This window comes from Meleagris gallopavo, chromosome 29 (assembly GCF_905368555.1).
Source record: "Meleagris gallopavo chromosome 29, MGAL_WU_HG_1.1, whole genome shotgun sequence".
NCBI lineage: Eukaryota > Metazoa > Chordata > Aves > Galliformes > Phasianidae > Meleagris > Meleagris gallopavo.
Window position 1 is genome coordinate 4,787,706 of NC_139432.1, and position 13,941 is coordinate 4,801,646.

Genomic DNA, 13,941 nt, shown 5'->3' on the forward strand with positions numbered 1-13,941 from the left:
TCTTGTGCCGCTGCTTGCCCATAAGTGGTTTGTGGGGTCAGTGCTGCTGCTGGCCAGGAGCTGTGCTGCTGCTGCAGGAGGTTCTGTTCCTACAGCCAGGCATCGCGGCAGGCCGGGCTGCGGCTGGAGGTCACCGAAAGTGCAGGAGTGGGACAGTTTTGCAACAGGCCTGGAGATGTGGGTCTGCAAGTGCAACGTGAGCAGGAAGTCCGTGCACTTCCCTCTGTAGCGCTGCAGGCAACTCCGTCCCAACCTGTGGGACCGCTGGGAGCTGCTGGGGGTTGGCAGCCCTCAAAAAGCGTGTTCTGTTCATCTACTTGCTGCTGTGGAAGGCCTTGACTTTCAGCCTGGTTTTTCATGCACTCTGCTCACCTTGCTGCCCTGTACTTCCCTGTGAGACCTTGCTCCCGGAAAGCAGTTTGCTGCAGTAACTGCCTTCCACCCATCAGCAAAGGCACCAACGCTGCTCAGAGCTCCTGCCTGCACTGAGGGACGTTGTATGGCCCCTGTGCTGGGAAGGTGAAGAGGACGGCCCCGCTTCCTCTGCACACGCAGCCGGGGCTGGAGGAGCTGAGCGCTGCCTGCTGCAGGACCAGACATTTACCTGCTGGCTGTGAGGTGTCCGTGCTCTCCCTGCTCCCATGGCTGTGGTGCAGTGGTCTGATGGCACAAGGACACAAGGACGGCCCTGTGCCTGTGGCACTGCAGCCCCACATCGCAGCCCCACATCGCAGCCCCACAAAGTGAGGGTTGCAGGGAGCAGCCGCTGTGGGCCGGTCACAGCACGGCTCATTTGGCCCAGATTGAGCCATTAAAAGCCCAAAATGACAAAACAATTTGTTTGTTCTTTGTAATAATCGGTCCCAAGAGGGAACCATTGATTGCTGCGGGCAGCGGAGGAGCAGGGCACGCTGCCTCCTGCCCATCCAAAGCCCATTTGTTTGGGGCTTATCTGAGGATCGGTGCCCTCTGCAAACACAGCCAGGGCTGGGGCAGATGTCAACACGTCACCGCTGCATCCTCTATTGAAGGGATGAGGCAAATGTTCCCAAACACTGCGGGATGAGGGTCAATACAAGAGGAACCGTGGCTCTGTCAGACAGCGGCAGCCCCAGCGCTGTCCCTCCGAGCACAGGGGGGGGATGAGCCGCCCCAGGAGCACCGCAGTGTGGGGGTGGTGTGAAGGGAGGTACAGCTCTGTGTCTGTGTGTAATACAGCTCTGCTTCGTAGCCACATGTGGCTGTACGTTCATTCTCTGTGGCTGTACAGTTCGGCTGTGCCTTTCTGTGAACCTTCAAAGGCAGACACAGCACTCTGTGCAGCTGAGCCATGCAACACCCCATTCTATGCAGCACTCTGTCCGTCTCTACAGAAATACTGTGCGTGTCTCTATGTCTGCTGCAGTGTGTAAGCACACACAGACAATGTAGGTACATCTGCACAGATACACACATATCTATGTAGACACACACTTATGTACACACTATACATTATCTGTGTACCCACATCTCTGCCTCTGTGTCCGACTGAGTGAATACACACGTATCCATGGTCCACATACATGTCTGTGCCCAGCATCACGGCGTGGTTTGTGTTGGAAGGGGCCCCAAGGACCCCCGCCCCCACGTCCTGGTGTGGGGCACAGAGCTGTGCTTCGGGCAGCTCGGAGCAGAGCTGGAGTGTGCGTATGTGTGTGTAAAGAGGTGTGTGTATGTACACATATGTGCACGTGTGTTTGGATGGGTGTGTGTGTATGGATGGATGCACAGATGTGCAATATGGATATGTGCACCTACGGGCAGATACATGTGCGCATGTATGCGTGCATATACATGGCTGCACGTGTCTGCGTGTGCACGGCTGCGTGCGTGTGTGTGGGCGGCAGTTTGCATCCATCCCCCGTATCTCCGGGCCCCGAACACCGCAGCGCTCGGAGCCGCCCCGGGGCGGAGCGCAGCGCGGGCGCCTTCAAAAGTGCGACGGAGCGCAGGGAGCGGCGCGGAGCCCCCGGAGCAGCAGCGTGAGGTGAGGAGGGGCGCGCGGAACAGGCGGGAGGGGTGGAGGGGCGCTGGGGACGATCACGCCGCTGCCCATCGGCTCCGGTTTGTGGCTGCAGCCCCTCTCTCCCCTTCCCTCCGCAGCCATGAAGACGAAGGTGTTCTTCGGCCTCATCCTCAGCGCGGCGGTGACCGCCTGTCTGTGCCGGCCGGCAGCGAAGGCCCCGGGGGGCTCCCACCGCCCCCCCTCCAGCCCGGCCCGGCGGGATTGGCCCGAGCCGCCGTCCCAGGAGCAGCAGCAGCGCTTCATCTCCCGCTTCCTGCCCCACGTCTTCGCAGGTACCGCAGCTCCCGGCTCTCTCCCGCGCCAGCCCCGGCCCCGGGCGGCTCTGACCCCTCTCCCTTCACCTCCGCAGAGCTGAGCGACCGCAAAGGCTTCGTGCAGGGGAACGGAGCGGTAGAGGACCTGCACGACCACTTCTACCCCGACTGGATGGACTTCGGCCGCCGGAGCGCTGAGGATGGGGCCGATGCTGCGTAGCCCCGCGCGGAGCCCCGACACTCTCAGCGCATCTCTGGTCCCGCAATAAAACGTTGGCACTCCCAGCTCTGCTGCTGCTGTCGTTGGGAGGTGCGGCATGGGGGAGACAGCGAGCTGCCTCAGGTGGTCGCGTTTATTCCATAGAGATGGGGCACAGCTGCAGGCAGCCCCGCGCAGCGCTGCTACATCTATTTGTGGGGCAGAAAAGAGTTTAGAAAACACAGCTTTAAAACCGCCGTTTGCTTTAAGAGTCAGTTCGGGTCCCGGCGGTGGGAGCTCAGCCCGGCACGTGCAGCCGCTGCTCCTCGCCATCCGGTTGTGCCGCCAGCAGGGGGGTCGGGCGGCTCAGGGAAGGGGCCGCTCACGGCAGAGCTCCGCGTTCTGCCGCTGAGATAAAGCCCCATAAGCGGCTGCCGGGCTCCGCGCTGTCCCAGGGCGGGTGATGCCGCCGCGCAGCAGCCGATGGAGCCCAGCGCTGTTCTCCCGTGGCTGGAGATGAAGAGGGCGGAGGATTCGTTCTGTCCCGCGCGCCGTTGCCGTGTCCTCACGTGGGCGCATCGCGCTGCTCCCGGCGCTCCCCGTGCGCGTAGGACCGCTCCCCACGGGCCACCACCCGGTGCAGCCCCAGGCGCCGCAGCTTCTGCACGAGGTTCCCGCTGAAGATGCTGCTCCGCGATGAGGGTCCCCGCTGCCCCTCCACTGCGGCGCAGGGCTGGGGGGGAAGCGGGAGAGGCCTCCTGGTCGGGGCCGGGAGCAGCACAGCATTGATGCCGCGCAGCAGCAGGAGGCGGACGAGACCCAGAGGGGATGCGGAGCGGTGTGCCGGCGCCGGGCAGGACGGCCGCAAAGACTGGGGGCTGCGGTTCAGCCCCTCAAAGGGCCCACAAGAAGGCACGACGGAGTGATGCAGACTGCAGGGAGAGAGCAGAGCGGGGCTCAGTGAGAACTGGCAGGGCTGGGCCCAGCGTTGCGAGCTCATTCATCGTGCACGCAGAGCAGTTTGTGTGGTTGTGTTTGGCTTTTGTTTTTGCTAATGCTGTGAACTCCAGCTCACACCAATGCCCTCCGCCCCTACTACTGCTTTGCAATGGTGCTCAGCAGTTAAGGTACCCATTTCTTGCTCCATCCTGACCCCAGCAGGGAGGCATCAGGCTCTGCTCTAACCTCAATGCCCCACTCCTCCCACACAAAGCCCCCCGAAGGTGGAGGCAGAACAGGCAGGAGGGACAAGGGGAGGCAGCAGGGAGTGGTACAGGCGGGGAGGGAGGCACATACCTGGGCATCACCGTGGTGAGCTCAGTGGTGGGGTGTAGGATGTGGCAGGTGGTGATGGTGAAGGTGGACGGGGTCTGGGGGAGGTTGTTAGCAGAGAGGAGCACTGGAGGGGACAGGAGACGGCAGGTTAATGGGACATGGAGGGAAGGGTGCAGAGAGCAGGGTGGGGGTACATAGGGGCATCAGCGTTAGGCTGGAAGCTGTCACAAGCAGAACCCCACACCCAGGGAGCAGTGCTGACTGTGCTTCAGTCCAATACAGCTCAGAGGAGACACAGAGAGCCCTGAGCGCTCCTGGACCCTCCTTGGTCACATGCCTTCACGGCACCAGGGCAGCTCTGTGGGAATGGACAGGCAGAAGGGATGGGAGAGGGAAGAGCACAAGGGGGAGCACGGGGCAAAGAGCATAGGAGGGCAGAGAGGGACTGGGGGCCACGTCCCCCCCATTTCTGTGCCCCCCGCTCACCCCCAGGGCGCTCCATGGCTTTGGCAGGCGTGGAAGTGGGCAGCAGCTGGAAGGAGGCAGCCTCCACCTCATCCTCCTCCAGGTCGGTGAGGCTGTACACCTCCTCCAGGTCGATGTCCAGTGGCCTGAAGTCCTTAGTGAGCACCCCGGGCCGCGGCACCAGGATCCCCCCCAGGTTGGGCTGTGCCAGTTGCTGCCAGTGGTGGAGCGTCACTGAGCCTGGAGGGAGGATACAGGCGTGCAGAGGGGCTCAGCTGGAAACATAGGACCCTTCTGGCACTGCCGGGGCTGCACGACGTCCCCTCGCATTCCTCACCTTCCAGCGGCTTCACGATCTGCAGCTTGTCAGGCAGGAAGCTGAGCGAGCCCAGCGAGAAGCCAGAGGCAGCGGTGTGCTCAGTGCCCCACGAGCAGGTGGTGCCGGCGGACACAACGCTGCCGTCGGGCGTCGGGATCCCGCTGGAGCCGTCCTCATCCCGCAGCCGCCACAGCTTGTGCTCCCGCTCCGCCTCGAAGAAGGAGCGCTCCTCCGAGGAGTGGCACCGCTGCTGCACCGACAGCCGCTGCACCGCCGCCTCCAGATCCTGGCGGCCGGGAGCTGCCCGCGGTCCCGCAGTCCTGCGGAGGCACGGGGTCAGGGGCTCAACGCATCGCGCTGTGCATTGCATGGTGTTCAACGACCCCCCGCCCAGCCCAGCCCCTCTGCCCTGAGCCCCCCCACACTCACTGGGGACCCTCTGGACCGGGGTGAGGAGTGCTGCCCCCCCCGGAGGGAGCAGCCGACGTCTGCTTGGAGCCGGGTGTGTGCTGGGGGGACGCGGAGCTCGACCGGGCTTTGGCCGCGTGGTTCACTGCCTTCACCGTCTCGAAAACACGCAGACAGCTCCTGTGGACAGGAAGCGGGTGGGGGAGTGCTCGGGGCAGCCCCCGGCCCAGGATCACAGAATCACTGCTATCAGACCATCCCTACCACGTCCCCAAGCACCACATCTCCTTTCTTGGGCCACCCCCCCCTCCCTCAGCTCAGGTCATCAGCCCCCACCTGTAGTCTGAGGAGGACTCCGTCCCCTTCCTCATCGTCCCCTTGATCTCAGCAGCCAACGATTCCTGCAGGGTTGGGACGCAGCGTCAACACAGGGGAGCTGTGCCCCCCACCCCCACCGCACCCCCCACACACACCAGGGGCAGGAGGCTGCTGCCGGCGCCGTAGCGGCTGACGGTGCTGTTGGGCAAATTGCGGCTGCGAAGGCTCTTCACCTCCTCCTGGGCCTCCTGCAGCATCCCGCCGCACTCCACGTATTTGTCCTGCAGGTCCCGCAGCTGCGGGGAGGGGGCACTGCTCAGAGCACAGCCCCCCACCGGTGGGACCTGCAGCCGCGCCCCCCTCCCCCCCACCACCACTCACCTCCGTCCGGAGCTGCTGCTGCACCTCCTTGGCCGCGGCCAGGTGCTGCTGGAGCTCCTCCACCTCCGTGCCGTACTGCGGAGCAGCGGGCGAGGAGTCAGAGGGGGCTGTGTGCTGTGCGCTGTGCCCCCCAGCACAGAGCAGGGAGGGATGCTCACCGTTCTGCACTTCTGCTGCAGCTCCACCACCTGCGCCAGGAGCTGACTGATCTCCTCCTGCTGCCTCGCCGTGTCCTCGGCCTTGCGGGCCAGCTCTTCTGACAGACAGGCAACCTGCTGGCTGGCTGCAGCTGCGGGGGAGCACCCTCACCATCCACCCCGGGCGCTCCCCAGCACCCAGCAGGTGCCCCTCGCCTTTCCCCCGGCTCAGCCCACATACAGAACTGCTCCACACAGTCTATCATCAGCTGCTGCTCCTGGTCCTCGTACCGGCTGGTCTCTGTCACAATGGTGGTGGCCTGGGGGAGAGGACAGGGGCTGTGTTTGATGAGCAGTGTGTTCCCCCCCAGCATCACCACTGGGTGCCCCACGCTGCCCTCACCTCCAGGCGAAGCTTCTGGTTCTCCTCCTCCAGGCTCCGGAGCTTCTGCTGCAGAGCATCATACTGGAAGAACTGCTGCAGGGACTGTGAGGACTCATTCCGGCGCAGCCTGGGGACAGCAAGGTAGGAGCTGAGCACCTGCTGTGTGGGCAGGATGAGGCCCTGCCAGCCCCCTGACCCACATCCATGGGGCAGCCCCATAGAGCCCACTCACGGTGTGATGGGGGCAGAGGTGGGCTCACTCTCCTCCGTGTTGGTGGTGTAGAAATGGAGCAGATCGTCCCTCATGGAGACCTCATGGCGCAGCTGTGCGATCTGGGGAGACATCAGGGCTCAGTTCAGGGGCACAGCCCTGCAAGCCCCCCACCCCCAGCACAGGGCAGAGGGTGGTACCTCCTCCTTGGCCAGCTCCAGCTGCTCCTCCAGCAGCTCATTGCGCTCTGTCAGGCTGCGGTTCTGCTTCAGCAGGGACTGCCCAATGCGCGCCGCCAGCTCCAGATCTCTCTCTTTCTGCAGAAGGTAGGGGGGAATGGATCAAATGTCAACCAGGACTATCCCCTCTGGTCCCCGTCCCGGAGCCCCAGGTCCCCGTGCACCAGCTCACCTCATCCAGCAGGTTGGTGACAGCATCGATGTCGTGGTACGTCTTGGTGATCCGCACGGCACGCTCAGTGCACAGGACTGCGGGAGAAGGGCAAAAGCTGAGCCTGGCTGTGCCCTCACACAGGGCTACAGGAGGGGCTCCGTGCTTCCCTGCTGCCCCCTCCTCTTGTGCTGCAGCTTGCAGCTCACCCATGGGCAGGCGGTGCCCCTGCAGTGCACGGCGATGGGCAATGGCTGCAGCAGCTGCGCTGAGCTGCCCTGCACTGCTTCCATTTGCCGGGCAGCAGCAGCGCAGTGCAGGCAGGGATGCTCCTGTGGCATGTGGGGCACACACCAACATCACCCCACATTTCATTGTGAAGGGGAAGGTGCCAACGTCCCCCTGTCGTGACACAAGGCACACGGATGGGAAGGAGGGGCCGAAGGGAGGTGATATCTCCAACACAAAGCCAGGCTGGAAGCACTGGCACAAACAACGCCATGCAGCACTGCATGAAGTCGAGCCGCAGGCAGCGTCCCCCCAGCCTGCCCCAGCCCCCTCCCCCAGATGTCACTGCAGGAAGCCAGCCCTGCCCTAGTTTCTCATGGGGTCGCTGGCTGAGCATAGGGATCTGCTCCAGCCCGTGTTCAGAAGCAAAGAGACAGAGCCCACAGCATCCAAACCCCACAGCCACAGCAGGGCCCAACGAGATCTGCCTTCTTGGGGTGCTGCGCCCCGTGCCCACCCAATGCTCCCATAGCTGCAGAGAGCAGCGTCTGTGAGCAGCAATGGGAGCAAAAGCAGCTGCAGCAACAAACATTGAGCTGGGGGGTCACCTCCTCCCAGTATATCTGGGTCTCTGGGGCAGATGGACGACACAGGGGGTGTCCACCCCCCAGCACCAACCCACCACTTGCAGAGGCAGCCAGCAGTGAGCACGAGGCCCTGGGCTCTGCCTGCCCCAGAACTGCCCGCACCCCACAGCCGCTGCCAGAGCCGCTCACTGTGCTCACAGCCCTGCGGCGCATGCCTCAGTTTCCCCAGCAGAGCAGCCCAGCAGTCTCACCCTGCAGCCCCCACCCCACACACTCCCCCAGGCGGGCAGACAAAGTGGGTTAACGGGGGAGGCTCAGCCACACAAATCCCATTACGCTGCCCCAGATGGGATTGTGTAATGGCGCACATTGCCATGGCGATGCCCCCACTCACCACCCGTGTCCCTGCCCAGACCGCAGTGGGTGCATCTACAGGGATGGGGGGACAGCCCCAGCCCCAGCCTCCTCCCCTCAGCAGGGCCTGCTTCCCGCAGGGGTCTCTAACCGCACTTCGTCAGGCCACTGAGCCGTTAATTGGAAATAATTGGAGCATGAGCATCTTCATGGCGTGAGCCAGCAGCGGGCCCTGGGAGCCATACGCTGCCCAACACGTACACAGCAACCACCACGGCTGGGCCAGCACGGCACGGAGACCCACAGCCCACGGGAGGGCTGCCCCCAGCCCCACAGATCCTTTCCCATCCCTCTGCCCACCGCCACCGTGCGTGAACCCCTCCTGGGATCACAATTATCCCCAAAGGGACCGGATGGCAATGAGCGGGTGGGGGGGCACTGCCAACCCCAATGGAAATACACAGACTGGGAGCCGTGGGACGGCTCCTAAGGAGCCCCCGGCCCCGCATCCCCGCCGCGGCCCCGCGCCCCCCCGGGCCGCCCCCACCTTCCTCCAGCTCTCGGGCGATGGGATCCGCGCCGCCGCCGCGCTCCGCGTTCCCGTTCAGCTCGTCGTAAGCGGCGGGGCTGCTCCAGATCTCCATGGTGCCGTGCCCAGCGCGGAGCCGTGCCGAGCCGTCCGCTCCCGCCCCTATTTATGGGGTCGCTCGGCGCGCACCTGCCCGCTGCGTCCCGGGGGCGGTGCTGAGGCCTGAGCGGGGCGGGGGCGGCGGGGTCGGGGGCTGCACGCTCCCCCCGGCTCGGCTCGGCACGGCACAGCGCAGCTCGGCCGGCAGCAGCAGCTTTCTGTGCCCCCATCGTGCACCCACGGCCCCATCGTGTAGCCCACAACCCCCATCAGGCAGATGATGAGAACCACGCTCGCCATGGGGATGCGCTCCTCATAGGGGATGATTCTGGTTCCCATCTCTCAGCCTCGCATGGACATGGGGTGGTCTGCATCCCCCTATGGGAGCTGCCAAGAAGGGACGCTGAGGGGTTACCGGTCCCTGAGCAGCAGCCGTGTAGGGTTGACCTCCGATGGGCAGTGCACAGACAGCAGCTTCTGCCCTATTTGGAGGGACCGGGAGGGCTCTCAGGTCCCTGAACTGAACCTGGGCTGTGTGCAGGGCTGGGAGCCCAGTGACACCCAGTTCACAGCACAGTACAGCTTTGCCAGAGCTGCATCCCGCTGCCTCTCACCCGCCAGCCCCACGCCGCCCCAGGCCGGGCTGTCTCCCTGTCACCCTCGCAGCACACAGCAGTTGCCATCCTCACACTGCCCCGCTCAGCAAACCCCCAGCTTTGAGCTGCACTGCTCCCGTCCCCCACACGCTCCATCCAGGTGCACCCTCTGCTCCTCCACCAACAGATTTGTGCAGAGGCAGCACTGAGGCAGGGAGAGCTGAATGAATCACACTCTGCTTATATGATGGAGGAGCTGTATGGCACACTGTGCAGGCGCTACGGGCAGGGGGCTATGGGTGGGGGGCAGTGGGGCTGCTCTCCATCAGGATGCCAGGAGTGCTGATACGCACAGTGCCTCCACCACCACCTGCCCCCAGCGCCTGTCCTTGTTAGGACTGAACTAATCAATGAATCGATGAGGTCGTGGCTGGAGCTGCCCTTCAGCAGCACACGATGCCTTTATTTGCCCGCTGGACTCCCACCCGTGGGACCCTCCCTGCAGCATCCAGGATCCTGACCCCTCTCCAGTTCTGTCTCAAACACGACACCCTCCTGGCTCTGCCCTCTCCTCGCTCCTGCCTGGGTGCAGCAGTTTGCGGGCAGGCACCCACCCACGGGCACCTCAAGGACGCAGTGTGCAGGAGCTGCTTCCTCCTAATCCCCGCCAGAGCTTTGCTCCTTCATGCAGGTCTCTGCATCTCTGCACAAGTAGATTACAGGGGGCTATTTCTGATGGCAGCTTAACGGTCTGGGTGAGGGGATGAGGGAGTGGGGGCACAGCACGCACAGATGGGGCACTGAGAAACGTGACATGGAGTGGGAGTGGTGACACACTGCTGAGCCACACTGCGCGCACAGGGCTGGGGGCTGAGGCTGCAGGGTGGGGCTGATGGCTGAGAGGGGCAGGAACACCACGGGGCCACAAGCACAAGCATGCCACAGCCGGGGGTGCCCCCAGCCCCTCGTGCATGGGAGGAGGCAGCGAGGGGGGCAGGGGGATGCAGCCCTGTTGCCCCAGACCTCCACCAGCCCCCCGCTCTGCTCCTGCCCCCAGCACACATGCATCAAGGTCCAAGCGGAGCAAAGTCTCCTCCTGTGCCCCCACCAGGTCCCCACCCCATGGGGCCTCGGCGCAGTGTATGGAAGGGGGGGCTGCACAGGGGTTCCCGGGAGATGTTGGGGCTCTCTGCACACGTCCGGCTCAGCTCAGCAGAATTAGCCCGGGATGTTCTGGCCAAGGAAATCCACTCCGCCAATCCCGTTAGCGGCGATTAGCTCCTGCACTGCCCTGTGACCCCGCCCTGAATCCTACACCCCACAGCCCCCTCTCAAACCCCGCTGCCCCTGGTCAGCCCCACGGCAAGGGCCGGGCACTCACGAAAGTACCACAGGGTCTCCTCGATCTGCTGGGGGGTCAGGGAGGCTGTGGGCTGCGGGGCGGGGGGTGCACGCAGCCAGTCCTCATGATCGTAGCCAAAGACGGTGTCGGCACGCAGCGTGTAGCGGGGCAGCTGCTCGCCCAGCAGGGTGACGATCTCCACCTCGGGGACATCGCCGGTGCACAGCTCTGGGGATACGAGGACAGCGCGTCAGTTGGGGGCTGGGGGCACCCGGGGTCGGAATGGGGGCACAGAAAATTGGCGCGTGGGGGCGCATTGGAGGAGAGCTTCCTGCCCACTCTGCTCCCGTGGGGTCCGGGGTTGGTGCCCCCAGCAGCCGGATCACCCCAAAGCCGCCCGTGCCCCGGGAGGGCGTTCCAGCGCAGGGCGGCTCACGGGGACCCACATCTCATCCTTCTCCCCCTCCCCTCCGCCTCCTGGGGAGAATCCCTGCTGCCACCTCCCGGCGGCACTGAGGCACCGCGACACGGGGCGGGAGATGCCGGGTCGCGCGGAAGGGACGAGGCCGAGAGCTTCCCGGAGAGCTTCCCGGACCCCTCCCCGTCCCCCCGGCCCGACCCACCGGTGATAGTCGCGGCATCGCGGCGGTTGCCCGCGGCGTGGGGCGGGGTTGGGCCGGGGGGCGGTTCCTGCGGGGCGGCGGGGTCCAGTTTGGCGTCACGGGGGGGGCCCGTCTGCCATGGGCTGTGCCTCCCCCCCCCCCGGATCCCCGGAGCAGCGCTGGGAGCCGCAAGGTCCCTCCTCTGGCCGAGCCTGGGGAGAAGGAGCCGTCAGGGCGATGCCGGGCACCAGGGCCGCATCCCGTCCCCAAGCCGTGCGGGGACCCTGAGTGTCCTCACTGCCCCCCCGCCAAACCCCTCCCTGGGGCACCATCGCACTGCCGCTCTGGGGGCTGGGGGGACTCGGGCAGCAGCGCCGGTGCTCGGGGAGCGCGGAGACGGAGCTCCAGGACGGGCCCGGCGGGGTCCCGCTCTCCCGGGCGGTGCGGGGCGGATCTCGGGGCAGCGTACCTGCTACGCGCTGCTCCACGCCGCCGGGCCGACGGCAGCTATGCGACGCGGGGTCTCGGCACCAAAGCACATCCCTGGTGACATGCGGGCAGTGAGGACGCTCCGCAGGCGCCGGGCAGGATCCCGCTCCCCATCCAGGTGCCCGGCAGCGGACGGACGCAGCCGAGGTGCCGCAGCTCTCGCGGGAGCCCTCGGGAGCCGCACCTCGCCGGGCAAAGTTCAGCTGCCATCCTCCACCCCAGTGCCAGTGGGAAGCGGGGTACGGGGCCGGGAGTAGCCGAGGCAGTGCCAGCGCGGCCATAAATGCATCACGAGCCCGGCCATAAAACCAGCACCATCACGAGCTCGGCCATAAAACCAGAATGGCTGTGACGGCACGGGCTGCAGCTGCGGCACCGGCACCGCTCCCGTTGACCTCAGGCTGTGTCGTCCCAGCAGATCGCCGCCGGAGGAGTCGGGGCTGCAGGGGTCGAGCACGGCACGGTGAAGCCGGGCATTGCAGCGGCGGGACGAGGGCAGCGCGGCCCGAGTTTGGCCCGGTTCCAGGTGCACGTGCAGCTCTGCGCTCGCCCTGCCCCGCCGCTGTCACGCATTTCCTCCTCACCTCCTCCGTGCTCAGCTCACCCGGAGCCCCCCCCCACCATGCGGAGCTGAGCGGGGTGCGGGCGGCTGGGCTCCGGCCTGTTTTTGTGCCCCCAACTGCCGCGGCAAAACTCGAGGCTGTGAGGGAGCAAGGAGGCAGTGCTGGGGAGAGACGGCCAGAGGGGGTGGGTGCGGGATCTGGGCTGGAGGGACAGAAGGACGCGGGAGCTCCCCGGGCACCGCAGCGGAGGGTGACGCAGCGCCTGGCGTGGCTGCAGAGCGGTGGGGAGGAGGCCGAGGCCGAGGCGATGGCTCAGTCCCTCAGAAATGCCCTCTGCAGTCTCCTGGCAGCAGCAGTCCTCCCCGCCCCGCTCCCACACTTCCTGCTTCACCCGTCGGGAGCCACAGAACGCAGCCGGAGCTCATTCTTCCTCTCCCCCCCCATCTCTGCGGGCAGTCCCCGCAGGGTGGGATGGCACCGCCGGTCCCTCCTGCTGCCACTCTCGGGGCCGCGACAGCCCCCGAGGGGACAATCCCGCGGGGGACGGGAGGAGCTCCACGGGCGGAGCTGAGCGCTCGTCCGGAGCTCGAGGGTCGCGATGGGGCGAGGAGCGGCGGAGCCGCCGCCAAAGGGCAACAGGCGGGACGGGACGGGGCGTTGCGGGGACTGCGGGCGTTGCGGGGGCCGGGGCCGGGTTCGGTACCTCTGCCCCAGCAGCGCCCCCGCTCCCGGGATCCCGGCCGAACCCCAGCGCGAGCACCCGGCGGAGAGCGGCACACGGGGACGCTCCGGGCCGAGGGTTTCGCCCCATTGCCCATCACGGCAGCAGCTCTGTCGGAGGGCCCCGCAGCCCTCCGGATGTGCGCTTCTTGCTGCCCGGCTCCCACGGCTCCCGGAAGACAGCTGTTGTTTTGCTCGGCTCCGATCCTGGCACGGGACAGAGCAGGAAGCGGGGCCGCATCCCTGCTGCACGAGGCTTGGCCGGGCCGCGGGGCCGAGCTCGGTGAGGCAGGCCTGGAGCCAGCCCCGCTTCCACGCTCCTTTCTGCCTTCCGCCCCAGCTCGGGCTCTGCAGGCGTAAAGTTCAGGGCAGGGACACAGCCCCGAGCCGCCCCAGGCGCCGGGGGACGCAGCAGACAGATGCATGAACCTCCCCGTCCCGTCCCTCAGCCCCCGCACGGCAGAGCTGTCACAAAGCGCGAGGACGGAGTGGGGCATCGCATCTCCTGTCTCCCAGCGCTGCGGCGGCAGAGCCACCCCATCCCTGTGACAGCGCCCGGCTGAGCTCCCCGTGCCGAGCCGGGGGGACGCGGGGACACGCGAGCAGATGGGCACCGTGAAGTTCGCGGGTAACTTTGGGAAGTTTCCACCTCTCAGCACCCTGCCAGCCTGGCGCCCGGAGCCGCTTCCACACCGCTCTCAGGGAGCAGCTGTCGGTGAGGTCTCCTCCCTCCATCTGTGCCGCTCACACCGCCCGGCTGCGGCAGTTTGGATGGGAATCAATCACCGCTTTTAACCTCACCGCACGCAGCTCCATCCCGGCTCCGCTCCATCCCGGCTCCGCAGTGCGCGTTTATCCCCCAGAGCTCATTAAAATGAGCTCTGCACCACAGCAGAGCTGAGACGCCGGTGATGCTGCTTAATGAACAAACATCTTAATTACCAGGAGCTGCTGCCTCTTGGCAGAGCAGACGTGCAGCCAGGACGGGGTGGGCATGCAAACGACCCACCGCCGTACCTGATGAT

General features: G+C 65.8%; 2 protein-coding genes across 5 annotated transcripts; one reads left to right on the plus strand and one right to left on the minus strand.

Moving 5' to 3' along the window:
* Positions 1-1,956: 1,956 nt before the first annotated feature.
* LOC146542604 (gastrin/cholecystokinin-like peptide) lies at positions 1,957-2,560 on the plus strand. Of its 2 annotated transcripts, XM_085211205.1 has the most exons (3): positions 1,957-2,026; positions 2,143-2,337; positions 2,415-2,560. In XM_085211205.1, the coding sequence occupies exons 2-3, from the start codon at positions 2,145-2,147 to the stop codon at positions 2,537-2,539; spliced, it is 318 nt and encodes a 105-aa protein (XP_085067331.1). In that variant the 5' UTR covers positions 1,957-2,026; positions 2,143-2,144; the 3' UTR covers positions 2,540-2,560. The 2 variants fall into 2 exon arrangements, with proteins under 2 accessions (XP_085067331.1, XP_085067332.1); XM_085211206.1 differs by lacking the exon at positions 1,957-2,026 and having other exon boundaries at positions 2,126-2,337.
* A 96-nt stretch (positions 2,561-2,656) lies between these two features.
* On the minus strand, positions 2,657-13,187 carry HAP1 (huntingtin associated protein 1). Of its 3 annotated transcripts, XM_085211194.1 has the most exons (16): positions 11,614-13,164; positions 10,582-10,770; positions 6,829-6,905; positions 6,618-6,734; positions 6,439-6,539; positions 6,225-6,333; positions 6,063-6,141; positions 5,843-5,973; positions 5,685-5,759; positions 5,459-5,599; positions 5,322-5,386; positions 5,007-5,165; positions 4,596-4,897; positions 4,280-4,498; positions 3,815-3,917; positions 2,657-3,450 (listed from the first exon to the last, which is right to left on the minus strand). In XM_085211194.1, the coding sequence occupies exons 1-16, from the start codon at positions 11,912-11,914 to the stop codon at positions 3,084-3,086; spliced, it is 2,535 nt and encodes an 844-aa protein (XP_085067320.1). In that variant the 5' UTR covers positions 11,915-13,164; the 3' UTR covers positions 2,657-3,083. The 3 variants fall into 3 exon arrangements, with proteins under 3 accessions (XP_085067320.1, XP_010722993.2, XP_085067321.1); XM_010724691.4 differs by lacking the exons at positions 10,582-10,770; positions 11,614-13,164 and adding an exon at positions 7,017-8,143 and having other exon boundaries at positions 2,661-3,450; XM_085211195.1 differs by lacking the exon at positions 3,815-3,917 and having other exon boundaries at positions 3,255-3,450; positions 11,614-13,187.
* Between the last annotated feature and the right edge of the window lie 754 nt (positions 13,188-13,941).